The 14,126-nt window shown below is 37.3% G+C and overlaps 1 protein-coding gene and 1 non-coding gene across 2 annotated transcripts; both read left to right on the top strand.

Moving 5' to 3' along the window:
* Positions 1 to 13,409, top strand: LOC6651241 (serine/threonine-protein kinase Warts). The gene is made up of 8 exons (XM_023180028.2): positions 1 to 487; positions 9,551 to 10,996; positions 11,068 to 12,055; positions 12,120 to 12,240; positions 12,303 to 12,418; positions 12,484 to 12,562; positions 12,623 to 12,818; positions 12,879 to 13,409. Exons 1-8 carry the CDS (start codon positions 365 to 367, stop codon positions 13,278 to 13,280), a joined length of 3,471 nt encoding a protein of 1,156 aa, XP_023035796.1. The 5' UTR covers positions 1 to 364; the 3' UTR covers positions 13,281 to 13,409.
* On the top strand, positions 8,395 to 8,477 carry Trnal-cag. The gene has a single exon. It is a non-coding gene; the product is annotated as a tRNA-Leu (tRNA).
* Positions 13,410 to 14,126: the final 717 nt, after the last annotated feature.

Below are 14,126 nucleotides of genomic sequence, written 5' to 3'. Positions count from 1 at the left end.
TATATAAATAAATAAATAAACAAATGTATACTATATAGATCATAATACAAATGCAAATGCAGAAAATGTGGCAGAAAAAGTGACAACAAGCAAGACTGGGAGAGACAGAGAGAATATATATATATATTTATTTAAATTAAATCGTTTGCTGCTGTTTTTCCATCGGCGTTGCTTATCAATCTTCCTCTCTGTGTGTGCGTTGTTGTTGTTGTTGTGTGTGTACCGTCTTGTTGTGCGAGTGTGTGCCGTTCTTTGGATATATACATATATATCTATTTATTTTTTTTGTATGTATTGTGTGGTGATATGAGTGTGCAGAGGCGGCAACAGCAACATCAACAACAGCAGCAGCAGCATCAGCATCATGCATCCAGCGGGCGAAAAAAGGGGCGGTCGCCCCAATGATAAATACACAGCGGAAGCTCTTGAGAGCATTAAACAGGATCTAACCCGTTTCGAAGTACAAAATAATCATAGAAATAATCAGGTGAGTTCCACAAAAAAAAAACTATTTAAACATTAATTACGTATAGAATTATCCTCGTATTTTTATTCGATTTCAAATGTCAAATGCTTAAACTGAAATGTTTCAAAGAAAAGCTAAACGAATTGGGGCAACAATTTAATTTGACAAGGATTTATGACAAAGGCTTTTATTATATTTATGATTCTGTTAGGAATATAAAGTTATCAAAGATCCTTGTGTCTAAGGACTTGTACTTACATATTTACCAATTGGCTCATAATTAAAGGATCGTAATTGATCCTTTTAAATGCTTTTAATACTTTGAAGGATATGCAAACTTTGGAACACTGTGGGACCGTCTAGAAAACTATGACAGTTGCAAAGTAGGGCGAGGTTTTGAAATTGTCACAATGATGGGCATGATTCTGTCATTTTGTCTGTGAAAAAGTAGGAAAGGTGTAGGAGGGGCATATGCACGGGTCTAATTTCATATTCATAGACAATTTTCGTTCTCAACTTATAAGTTTACCAACTTTTCACTTCTTGTAATCACAAAAGTTTTAGTTGAATCCAAGCTTTGAATGTTATTTATTAGATGAATTAGCTAAATATTGAAAAAGGCAGACGACTAAGATTCATTTAGTAGATGTTCTTAATGATCTATCTCTTTCTTTGCTATCCAGAAGAGGATATTCATATACAATTTATATAAAAGTTGCTTAAAAATTGTCATATAAGAGTTTAAAATAATTTTTTGGAGTTAAAATATATTATTGTAACAATGTTTTTAGAGATGTTAATTGCATGTTTTCCCCAGTGATCAGAAGAATCCACACTATCCTACAAATATTCTAACTAAACAATCTCTTAAAAAAAAAAAGAAAAAAAGTTTAGAAAAGAAAAAAAATGCAAAAAATTTCCTACATATTTTGTTTAATTTTTTTATGATCTTGTTTTTATAGACCATTTTTAGTTTTAACCGATTAAAATAGCAAAAATTTTGTTTCAGAGGTCCTAATATTTCTCTGACTTTTATTTTACTTCGTGATAGTATTAGGAAACCTTTCAGAATCAGTTTTCTGACCGTATAACTTATAATATAATTTATATGGAAACTTCTCAATTCCTCAAGCTACCACCTATTAATGTGGCCATGAGTGTGCATGATTCTAAATATATATTCTAAGTGTCCTAACTTGTCCAGTTTAATTTAGCAAGTAAATTTCAGAGATTTTTTGTTCTTTCTCTTTAAACAATTTATTTCTAATAAAGAATCTATTACACCTTTTATCCGTTAAACGATAAATTCCATAACTTAAAAAACAAAATAAAAGAGAAATAATATTCAGCTGACTCATGAGCAGAAAATGCATCAGAACAAATCTTTTCTAAGAAATAATTCTGGCTTTGGGACCATTTAAAGAAAAGAAAACTTATCACCGACTTTTTATGGTTTATACAAATGACCAAAACCAAAAAGAGGAAAGAAACGATCATAAAAAGCGACAAGCAATAAAAAAATTTACCACTTACCAAATAGATGAAAAAACAACAACAACAAGAATAAAAAAAAGCCGCAATAGATATCGGCTACCTTCTGCCTATTTGTGGTCGATTATTTGTTGTCTGTCTCTTTATGTGGGTGGATCCTGTCCCTCAACACTTGGCACGAGCCACAATAAAGACGTATTTTGTCGCATTTTCCCCATTGTCTCACATCTCACAATCAATGTGTGTACGCATGTGTGTGTGTTTTGTTTAAACAAAAAAAAAACAGAGAGAAAAAACAACGAACTGATGTTTGTGCTAATTTTGAAATTTACATCCACAAAAAATAAACGCGAGCTTGAAATAAAATTAATGAACTGCCAAATGAAATGCAATTGACCTTCTGTTGTTGCTATTGCTGCTAAGGAGGCGAATGCGGTGGAGGAGGTGGCGTATGAGCAATGTGGAACGTATGTGGAATACGTGGGTGTTTGCCTGATTTCGGGGTGGTGTTGCTCATATTCAGACAATGTGTCTGTCTGAGTGTGCGTGTGAGTCTATTTGAGTGTAAATTTGCTTATATCAGTGGCGCATTCATTCGATTGCAGTTAATGGGGCTTCAAAATATCGTTTTTAGGTGACCAAAGTAACCTTGAAATACTTTTCTGTAGTTTTGAGTCTTCTCAGAAACGAATTTAGTAATTAAATTCTAAAACTTCAAACAAAGAATTGAGCGTAAATTATTAAACTTTGATTATTTTAAATTTAAAAACATTTAATGCCAAGAAAAATTGTATTTAAACACATTTTAGCTTCTTAAACAAAAAACAAACAAGAAAAAGCTGTCTTAAAAATATAAAAAAAATACATAAGCTTATATAATTACATTTAAAAGTGGCGGGGAGAAGATGAAAATTGTATCCCCCAAAATCGTAATTTTACCTATAAAATTTATGAAATTTTGGTATCCAAGAACGAATTTCCGTTTTAAGTTCTCGATTTTCATTTCCAATGGCCGATTTTCCATCATCAAAGTTATGAACTAGATTCGCCACTGATTATATAAACATATTTTGTTGCAATTGACGTTTAAGTCTTCCTAAGACCATTTAAATTAAGTTGATAAGTTTTTGGCAGTGGTATTCGAAAGCATTTCTAAATAATTCGTAAAAGTTATTAATAGACCTTTGTCTTAATGAGATAAAACACCCAGCACAAGCAATTAATCCTTATAGATCCGTCCCTGCTTTCAATTTCGATTTTTTTGCGTAGCTTTTCTTTTTTTTTGCCTCACCATTGACGTCACAGATACGCCGAAGAAAAAATTTAAACATTCTTTTAATGACTAATGGCTCGATCGAGCAAATTGGTTAAGCAAAATTTCAGCACCATCACTATGCAATTAGCCAAAAGCTCCACTAGCGAGAATCATTTATTAACGACAATTGGCCAAAAGAAACAAGAATGAAAGAAGAAACAGCAACAGAACAAAAAAAAAAAAAAAAAAAAAGAAGAAACTGCAATTCACGAGACCGCATCATAAAAATGTTTAAATATGTTCTGACGGGTCCATTAATTTAAAATTTTTACGGTCCAAACGGGCTACTGTTTTCTGGGCGATTGTAAATTATGATCAGCAGCATTCCAGAGTCAAATCGACCGAAGGAGGATAAGCCCGAGGCCGTTGTCGCTGCACAATCCTTAACAAAAGTTAAGCTCTTAAGTTTCATTTCTTTGGGCGTTCCTCAGATGTGTTGTGGTTTCATTTCAAGTGCTGAGTCTTGTGGATACCCTATAACTAAATTTATAAACATATTTTAAGCTTAGGGTAAAGTAAGTAGGGTATATAAATTCGATGTGTGGACATGTTTCCATGTTGTAATAGTTGTGTCTAATTGTTATGACTAAACCAGCAATTATATGATCTTCCCAATGCCATTGGCATAGAAAATTTCAGTTTGGCAAACTTTCGCCTGATGCCGATTTCCTGTCACCCCCCGCCCCCTCTCTCTGTTTGTCTGTCTGTCTCGTCGGTGTTGGCCTGGCTAATTGGTCATGCTGCGCACTAAATACCAAGCGGCCATAATCTGTTTATATATAGGAGTCAGACCATAGAGTACAAGCCAAATATGTATGGAGCAGAGAGGAGGCCCATGTCGAAAGCGATAAACGATAGCTAGATAAATAAATATAAATTTATGCATGAAGCCAGATTCAACACTTTTCAGCGATCATATTCACGCCCACTTGGTTGTCTCAGTTTGCCGGCTAACCATTAAGAAACAAACAAAAAGACTGTCTGACTGACTGACTAACTGACTGAACGACCAGCCATTTGACAATGTTTAAATTATTAACCAGAGCCAAGACACAAACCTCCGGGCCGGGGCAACGGCAGCAATTTCTGTAGGTAACCAAATCAAGGCAAAAATATGCTAAAAAGAATTCATTAAAATAACAAACGATATTATAATAAATAAATTTACAATACCAAAACGCCAACGCAGACAGCCGACAAACGCCAACAAATTGCTTGGTGGACCCAAGAGGAGGCTCGCAGGAGGGAACTTAGTGAAGAGTGGGTTAAGTGGAATTAAAAAAAAAAAAACAAAAAAAAATTAAATAAATTAAATAAATATATCTGAAATAAAAACAGCAAATCTCAAATAAATTAGTTAACGAAACAATGCCCCCTTCCATTTATTCATTCATTCATATCACATAAATATAAACACGTAGACCAATGAATGACGTACATACATTTAAATGTAATCCGCAAGGGGGAAAACCTTTTCAAATAAGTGTGCATACAGTGGTAGAAAAAAGTATTCAGCCAGTCTTGCTAAAACTAAGCTAAAACTAATCGTCTTATGTCCGATAGATTTAAGGGGGGTTTCTACCTTGCGTTATAAAAAATTTCGATTTTTTTTTTATTGCCTTTTTGGATAGGTAAATGTTTCAAGAATACTGTGTAAAAATTTCAAGTTGAAATCTGTAAAATTACGAAAGTTGTCGGCCGTTAAGTTGAGTGGTGTCAAGCGCTCTGTGCCGGAGCGCAAATTTTCAAACGTATTTTTCTCAAAACTACATTTTTGGATCTCATGGAAGTCCTACAGGGCACAAAAATTTTTTACACATGTTCTTTAGAATATTGTTCAGCGCTGGTAGTAGAATTGGCCAAAAATATTGGAAATTGTTAAATTAAAAAATTAATTAATAACGAAAAATATGCAAAAAAAAATTTTTTTCTAAAAAAGCTCATAACTTTTTTATTTTTGATCCTTTTTTCCCAATTCGACTACCAGCGCTGCGGAAAAATGTCTAGAATTTTTATTTTCGGGTTCAGACTTCATTTGCGAACGGTAGCACTTCCATAAGGACGAAATGGGGATGCCTTTGGAAAATTCCCCCCAACTCCCCCTTATCACGGATCGCCGAAAAAAAATTTAATACTTAGAATAAAGTTTTCTCAACAACTGTAAAAAATTTCATTCCTTGATCTATTATACTTATCTCAAAAAAAAATTCTTACTTAAAAGCGCCTTTTCGGCCCAACAAGGTATTAATTCGAAATAAATTCAAATACTGCATGGAAATAAACTTTTCTGGAGAGACCTTTAGGCCTACATGCGAGATTTATTTAAATTCAAAAAGTTTTAAACATTATATTCATAAAAAAAACTTATTTATGAAGGTTTTCGTTTTACTTTAAATAAATTTATTATATTACGCCTAAAACTTATTAGTTTCCCTATTTATTAAAAACAAAAATAGTCTTTAAACAAGTTCATTGACAATTTTCATTCTAAAAATACCTTAAAATTTGCTCGGTTAAAATCGCGCAATCTTATAAACTGAAAATTAATAAAAATTAAAATTAATAAATAAAAAATTGTAACAACAAGAAAGTTAAAACGTCTCAAAATAATCGTACACGAAGTTTTCTATTGAATCTTTTATTCCAAGCTTTAAACACAAAATACTTCTTAGTTCGAAAAACTGAAAAAATAGAAGAAATTAGAAATTGTAAAAAACGCCCTAAACAACTTTGTGATAAGTTTATTCCATTTAATATTAATTTAGATATTCATTTTGAATAAATAGTCCTGCAACCCCCACTAAAAGATGGTTTCTTTTAAATAAATTTCAAACAACAAAATCAATATATCAACTAGTAGAAAGTGTTCCACGTTTTTAGAATTGTTGTAATTAGCTTCAAGCCAAAATATGTCTCTATCGATTACACATTTCATGAAATTAGTCTATATTATTTACATTGTGACTAGACAATTTGCCGAATATTTAATGTATTTTCCTGGAAAATTTGTTTAATTATTTGTTATACTCAATATTTATATCTATGCATATATCTATCTGTCTGCATACTTTTCATTTCTATTGTATTACGAAATATTTATGGCACATTTTATTGTTGAAAAAAGAAAATGGCAAAGAAATATTCCCTCCCTGGGGTGCAATTTTCAACTAATTTGCGCGTTGAGTTCAAAAATCGCTCGCGTCTTGGCGATTTTTCGTGCGAAATATTTTTGAAACTGTCGCTTTCGCTTGTATTGGACGTGTGTAAAGCTATTTTCATAGGAATTTTCACCTAAATAAATACATATAGATATGTTCATATATGAATTTATATATCGTCGATATATATCTATATGTGTATATAATTGTATTTGTAGGCATTTGGTCAGCAAGACCCCCCTCAACCAATACAAACATATATCATTTTTCAGCAGCACCGAAAAAAGATTGTTTTATGTACACACACACATACATAAAGAATCAACACCAAATATTGCCAGCCAGAGGCAACAAATACAACAAAAATATGGAATGTTTGCCCCAAGTTATTTCGCCCAATATGTATCTTTAGATATTTACACAGATATTTGCCAGTTGCCAAGAATTTTGATGTATTTTTTTTTTGTCGTTAGCAAAAAACAAAAAAAAATTGCAAGCGTTAATAAATACCAAGAAAATTATGATTATGCCTTTGCCACCGCCTTTGCAACACCTTCTCCTTGTCTCTCCCTCCCTCTCACTCTACTTATTGACAAACAAATTAGTTCAGGTTCAATAGCAAAAATATTGGTCAATGTAATGTCTTCGTCTTGGTTGACTTTGCCCCTGTTTAATTGTCAATTTTCGCTTAAATGGATTAACGAAAGTGTTTGAATGATTGGGATAAGCCACCAACAACTGAGCAACCTCTTTTGTTTTTCTGTTGTGTAAATCCAATTTACTTTTATTCGCAAATTTAGCAATGCAAATTGACTTCTGGGGTCAGCCAGGCTAGTTGTTTGGCTTGGCCATGATGCTTCTGGGGTTACTTCTCTCTGCTTTTTTGCTAATTTAGTGCATCCATCGGCTTTTGCTAATTTGGCGTAAATTGGTTTGCTTGTAAGACAAGCGAAAGAACAACAAAAAACGAAAGAAAAGACAGACTAACTGCCGCCTGACTGATTCGGCCGTGTTCCCTGCCTGCCACATCTTGGATGATGATGATGATGGGGGGCAGGTTCCATTGATGATCTTTGCTTGAGCGAATTTTCATTAATGTTCACCATGTTCTTAAGCTATTCTGTTGGATGAAAGTTAATTAAGTTGCTCTTTTCAACTTGATAAAGTGCATCCAGTAGTGTTTAAATTCATATGTTAGATTTCCAAAAAAAATATTAGATAATAATGCCAATTTTTGACTGGATTTCGACCTTGAACTTTGAACATGAATATGTAGGTTATTAAGATTCTGATGCTAGTTTCATGCTAAAGAAGACTTTACGACATAGCCAAGATTATTATTAATAAAGTTGGCTGTCTATATTTAATAAAATCTGTAAGAATTATGAGTGTCTCAAGTCATATATTGATATTTTATAAAATCATTAATAGCCACCATTTTTTAAAATCATTTAGGAAATAAAAAAATAAATTTAGGTAAAAAGGTTAATCAACTTTAATAAATTTAAACTGAAAATATTAGGAAAAACCTTTCTAAAATCACAAGGCTTATAATTAGGATTAATATTACGGGGTTACATATTTTTAAGAATATTTATCTTAAATATTAAACAATAATTGTTTAAAAATATATTGCGATTATACTTTTAGTATTAGTTTTTGATTAATTTGCTTATGATACTAGTAGGATAGATTGCAAATGCATAGTTGAACAAGCAAAGAAATAGAAAGGATATAATCTATTTAATTTAAGTATAGTTAAACCACTTTACAACAAAAACTTAATATAGAGAATTCCCCTTTAGGTACCTTAAAAAAAACAAATAAGTATTTTAAAGTGTCTAAAACGAATCAATAAATATAACAAAGAAATTAGTGTGTTCCCTCAAATTAGTAATGTTGAGGTTTCACTGTACTTGAATATTCAAACAATTATTTAAATTTTTAAAAATTCTTAGAACACAGTCAGGATGGCCGAGTGGTCTAAGGCGCTGCGTTCAGGTCGCAGTCTACTCTGTAGGCGTGGGTTCGAATCCCACTTCTGACAAATTTTTTTTTTATTATCTTTTAATAACTGAGAAAATAAATAAATTTCGATATTAAAATTTCTTTTTACAAAGAGAAACAAAGGGTATTTAAAGGGCAGCTTCAGTCTGTTTAATTGCATTTCACTAGGTTCATCTATAGGCTTAGCGGCAACTCAATGTCAGTCAAGAACCCAGTCGTGATGGAAGAGAGGAGGAAGTGGAGAGAGGGGTTCTATAAGACACTGAACGTGAGCGCGAGAGAGAGAGGGAAAGAAGTCATTGGGAGGATCAGTCACAAAAGGGGCAAACAACAGTGGCAAAGACAGCGGCGGCGGCGGCGACTAAAGATTGAACGAATGTGCAGCATCAAAAGAACGCGTAAAACGGGTAGCACCAGCCGCACAGCATGTGGAAGAAGAAGAGCAAGAACAAGAATAAAGCGACACAAATATCCACAACAAAAACATGACGAAGGTTACCCTTGCTTAAATGCTCCCCATCATCCTCACTCTCACTCACTCACTCACTCGGTGGGTCGCTCACTTGCTTATTTGTCTCTCCCCACTTCCCACTCTCTCTCGCTCACTCTCTTTGATAGTGAGTGCAGCAGCAAAAGGCACATCTGGCCAAGGAGTAGTGTTGGAAGGGGGCAGATCGTCTTCCTTTTGGTGGCTCTCTCCTTCACTCCCTCTTTCTTCCGCTCTCCCTCTCTCGCTCTCTAAGGAATTTCACGATTGATGGCCAAAGAATTTTATTGCCCATTGCTTTTTGGCCGGCGCGTTTCTTTTGGGCTTTTGTTTTAGCCTGTGGTTCGCCTCTTTTTTTCTGTTGTTGTTTTTATTTTGTATGCGCGTATCTTTTGTTTAGTTTTTAATATACACACACACTCACACACATAGAGATAGTGAGAGAGGCACACACACACACACACACACATGCATACATGCGATGAGAATTTTTCATAGAGCGCAAGAATGTTGTCCCAGTCAGAGGCGTAGAGCAGATCAAAAGATCGTGAAGGGGGAGGGACGGTGGATTTCTTAACATTGCATTGCCATATTAACATCATCTTCTCTCTTTCTCTTCTTTGCAGAATTACACACCTCTGCGATACACCGCCACCAATGGACGCAATGATACACTTGCTCCAGAATATCATCATGCGAAACCTCCCATGGAACCACCACCATCGGCGTCTCCTTCGCCAGATGTTAGTGTTCCGCCACCGCCCAACATTGTAGGCATTCAGCCAGTTGTGGGTGTTGGCGTGGGCGTAGGCGTAGGGGTGGGAGTGGCTCTGCCAACCAACGGACATGTGCCAAAGATGATAAACGCTCTGATACCACCCAAGCTAATACGCAAGCCGAGCATAGAGCGCGACACCACAACCCATTATCTACGCTGCAGCCCAGCCCTGGACTCTGGTGCCGGAAGTTCGCGTTCGGATAGCCCCCACTCGCACTCCCATCAGCCGGTTGGCAGTAGGGCCAGCACCGGCCAATACTCGCCCTCGCCCAGCAGTTTCAGTGATGCCACCCCGCCAGCTCCACCGCCACGGAATCCGACGGCTGGCAACTCGGCCACGCCCCCACCGCCCAGCAGTCAGGCATATAAGAGACGTTCGCCGGCTCTGACACGACCGCCAGCGTTGACGCCAAGCAGTGGCACCCGCGGCACGTCACCGGTAATTCCTCAAAATGGTCAAGGGCCTGGCCTAAAGACCCAACAGCAGCAGCAGCAGCAGCAGCAACAACAACAGCAGCAGCAACAGCAACTGGCCCATCAGATGAAGGCTCTCAACTTGTATCCAGGTGGTGGCAGCGGAGCTGTGGTCGAGCCACCACCACCATATCTCATCAATACGGTGGGTGGGGTGGCAGCAGCACCTCCACCACCTAGTTACACCGCCTCCATGCAATCGCGACAATCGCCCACACAATCCCAGCAATCGGATTACCGCAAGTCACCCAGCAGTGGCATCTATTCGGCCACCTCGGCGGGTTCACCCAGTCCCATAACGGTCAGCAATAGCAGCGGAATATTGCCAGCCTCGGGAGTGGCATCGGTGACCAGACCGCAGCCACGAGTCTATCAGACACGCACCCAACAGCCGATCATCATGCAGAGCGTGAAGAGCACGCAGGTGCAGAAGCCGGTGCTGCAGACAGCCGTGGCTCCCCAGTCGCCTGTGAGTGCCTCGGCTAGCAATTCTCCAGTGCATGTGCTCGCAGCTCCACCCTCCTATCCGCAGAAATCACCGGCTGTGGTCCAGCAGCAGCAACAAGCGGCGGCTGCCGCCCAACAGCATTCGCCACTCCTCGGACCCACTGCATCAGTGGGTGGTGTTGTTGGTGTCGTGGTCACAGCGGTTAAGCCGCCAACACCCACCACTCCGCCTCTGATAGCCAGTGCTCTCAATGGTACGGTGGTCAGTAAGCCGGCGTGCATGGAACCGCCCTCATATGCCAAGAGTATGCAGGCCAAGGCGGCAACTGCACAGCAGCAACAGCAGCAGCAGCAACAACAACAGCAGCAACAGGTAAGCACCAAGATTGAAGCAATGTCAAAGGGGAAATCTTTAATTAGTTGTTAACTTATTTTTCAAAACAGGTGCAACACCAGCAGCAGCAACAGCAACAGTTGCAGGCGTTGCGAGCGCTTCAAGCTCAGGCGCAGCAGCAACATCAACAACAACAGCAGCAGCAGCAACAACAACAACAACAGCAGCAGCAGCATCAAAAGGCAAGCAATGGCAACTCTGTGAGACAATTACCGCCACCACCACCTTATCAAAGTAGTCGAGTGACCACTCCAGATATATCCTCCAATAACAACAACAACAATATAGGAGCACCTGAGATCAAGCCCAACAACAATAACAACAACATACAGATCACAAATAGCAATCTGGCCACAACACCGCCAATACCACCTGCCAAATACACAAACAGTGGCAATGGCAATGGCAACAGTTCCGGCGGCAGTAATGGCTCCTCCATAGCATCATCATCCGGTGGTGCGAAAGCCACATCTGCGGCTGCTTGTAAAAAAATCAAACATGCCTCTCCCATACCCGAACGCAAACAGATCTCCAAAGAGAAGGAAGAGGAACGCAAAGAGATACGCATACGTCAATATTCACCACAGGCATTCAAATTCTTTATGGAGCAACACATTGAGAATGTTATCAAATCGTATCGACAGCGAACCTATCGCAAAAATCAATTGGAGAAGGAGATGAGCAAGGTGGGACTATCCGATGCGACACAAATCGAAATGCGTAAAATGTTGAATCAAAAGGAGAGCAACTACATCCGTTTGAAGCGGGCCAAAATGGATAAGAGTATGTTTGATAAAATCAAACCCATCGGTGTCGGTGCCTTCGGTGAGGTGACTTTGGTTAAGAAAATCGACACCTCCAATCATTTGTATGCCATGAAGACGCTGCGCAAGGCCGATGTCCTCAAACGCAATCAGGTGGCGCATGTTAAAGCCGAACGTGATATCTTGGCTGAGGCCGACAATAATTGGGTTGTCAAGCTCTATTATAGTTTTCAGGATAAGGATAATTTATATTTTGTGATGGACTACATACCCGGTAAGTGGACAATTGATTTCGATATCTATAAGTATTATAACCAGCTCTCTGTCTCTCGTTTTAGGTGGCGATCTGATGTCACTGCTAATCAAATTGGGCATCTTTGAGGAACCGCTGGCACGTTTCTACATAGCCGAAGTCACCTGTGCTGTGGACAGTGTACACAAAATGGGCTTCATTCACAGGTAAAATGATTCGTAAACCAGTTACCAATTAAATTACTTAATTTCTCATTAATTTTCAACAGAGACATCAAGCCTGATAATATACTCATCGATAGGGACGGACATATAAAACTCACCGACTTTGGTCTCTGTACAGGTTTTCGATGGACACATAACTCCAAATACTATCAGGAAAATGGTAAATGTATATAGATCAAACGACTTTTAAAACTATTTACACAGATTTGTTGCATTTTTGAATAGGTAATCATTCCCGTCAGGATTCGATGGAACCTTGGGAGGACTTCTCTGAAAATGGTTCAAGGCCAACTGTATTAGAAAGGTATAATGAATAAACCAATTTGAATAGCAAACCATTAAATCAATTTCCTTTTTTGTCTAGACGACGTATGCGTGATCATCAAAGAGTTTTGGCCCATTCACTGGTCGGTACACCTAACTATATAGCACCCGAGGTTCTGGAGCGTAGCGGTTATACACAATTATGTGACTACTGGAGTGTTGGTGTTATTCTCTATGAAATGCTTGTGGGTCAACCTCCATTTTTGGCCAATAGTCCACTGGAAACGCAACAGAAGGTTACATAACTCAAATGATTTCTTAATTGGAGATTAGATTCTTTAATGATTTAATTGTAGGTCATTGAATGGGAGAAAACGTTACACATACCACCGCAGGCTCAACTTTCACCTGAGGCCACCGATCTGATAAGACGTCTTTGTGCCGCTTCTGATAAACGTCTGGGCAAGAGTGTCGAAGAGGTCAAGGCACACGATTTCTTTAGAGGCATCGATTTCGCCGATATGCGCAAACAGAAGGCACCGTATATACCAGAAATTAAACATCCCACCGATACATCCAATTTTGATCCTGTTGATCCAGATAAACTACGCTCCAATGATTCCAATGTGAGCAGCGGCGATGATTTCGATCTGAATGATAGGCAATTCCATGGATTTTTCGAATTTACCTTTAGAAGATTTTTCGATGATAGACATCATCCGGACATGACGGACGATCAGGCGCCGGTCTACGTCTGAGTTAAACCGTCATCTCATTGAAATAATAATTTGTTAGTCAAACAGTCACAAAACAACAGAAAAACAACTATGAAACTGCAAAATTTATAGAAAGGGGCAACTGTTAAAGCTAAGAAATTTTGCAAATTAGTAGAATTTTTTTTATTATGTTTGAAAATCGGGAATTTTATTACTAAATTTAGGTGTTTGGGGTATCGAAAATATCCTAAAGACCTTTTTAGATATTTTTTACTATTAAAAAATTTGTAACAGGAATATAAAGGAATGAAAGAACTATAAAAATATATATATATATAGATATATATCAACATATATATATATAATGAAATGCCTCAGTGCATGAACTGAATAAATTTAAAGCAAACAAAACAAATGAGTCATATTTTTTGATGCACTATAATATGCATATACAACATACTAAATACAAAATGGAATATAATCATATATATATATATATAATGTTCTATCTATATTGTATAAGAACTTGTGTAACCAATTGAACCAATTTCTGGTGCTCAACGAAAACAAAAAGAAATATGCTATACCTAAATGCCTTAAACACGAAATCAAAAGAACACTATGCTAGATTACTAGGACTAGACTACAAACAAACAAGCAAAAACAATAAGAAGAAGAGAAGCGAATTTACCTAAGCCTAAAGATTTATATATTTTCACATTTACTGGACCTATTTGACCAAGTCCTAGATTTGGCTGATGGACAACTATATCAGCAGGCTGGATAGTTGTTTCATCATCGCCCACCACATTCACACCCCCCCACCATTTACATTTATAACTTCTTTTGATTCAACTTGAAAAGTTTTGACATACATACATATCGAAA

This window comes from Drosophila willistoni, chromosome 3R (assembly GCF_018902025.1).
Source record: "Drosophila willistoni isolate 14030-0811.24 chromosome 3R, UCI_dwil_1.1, whole genome shotgun sequence".
Classification (NCBI taxonomy): domain Eukaryota; kingdom Metazoa; phylum Arthropoda; class Insecta; order Diptera; family Drosophilidae; genus Drosophila; species Drosophila willistoni.
This window is presented reverse-complemented; position numbering and strand designations above follow the sequence as displayed.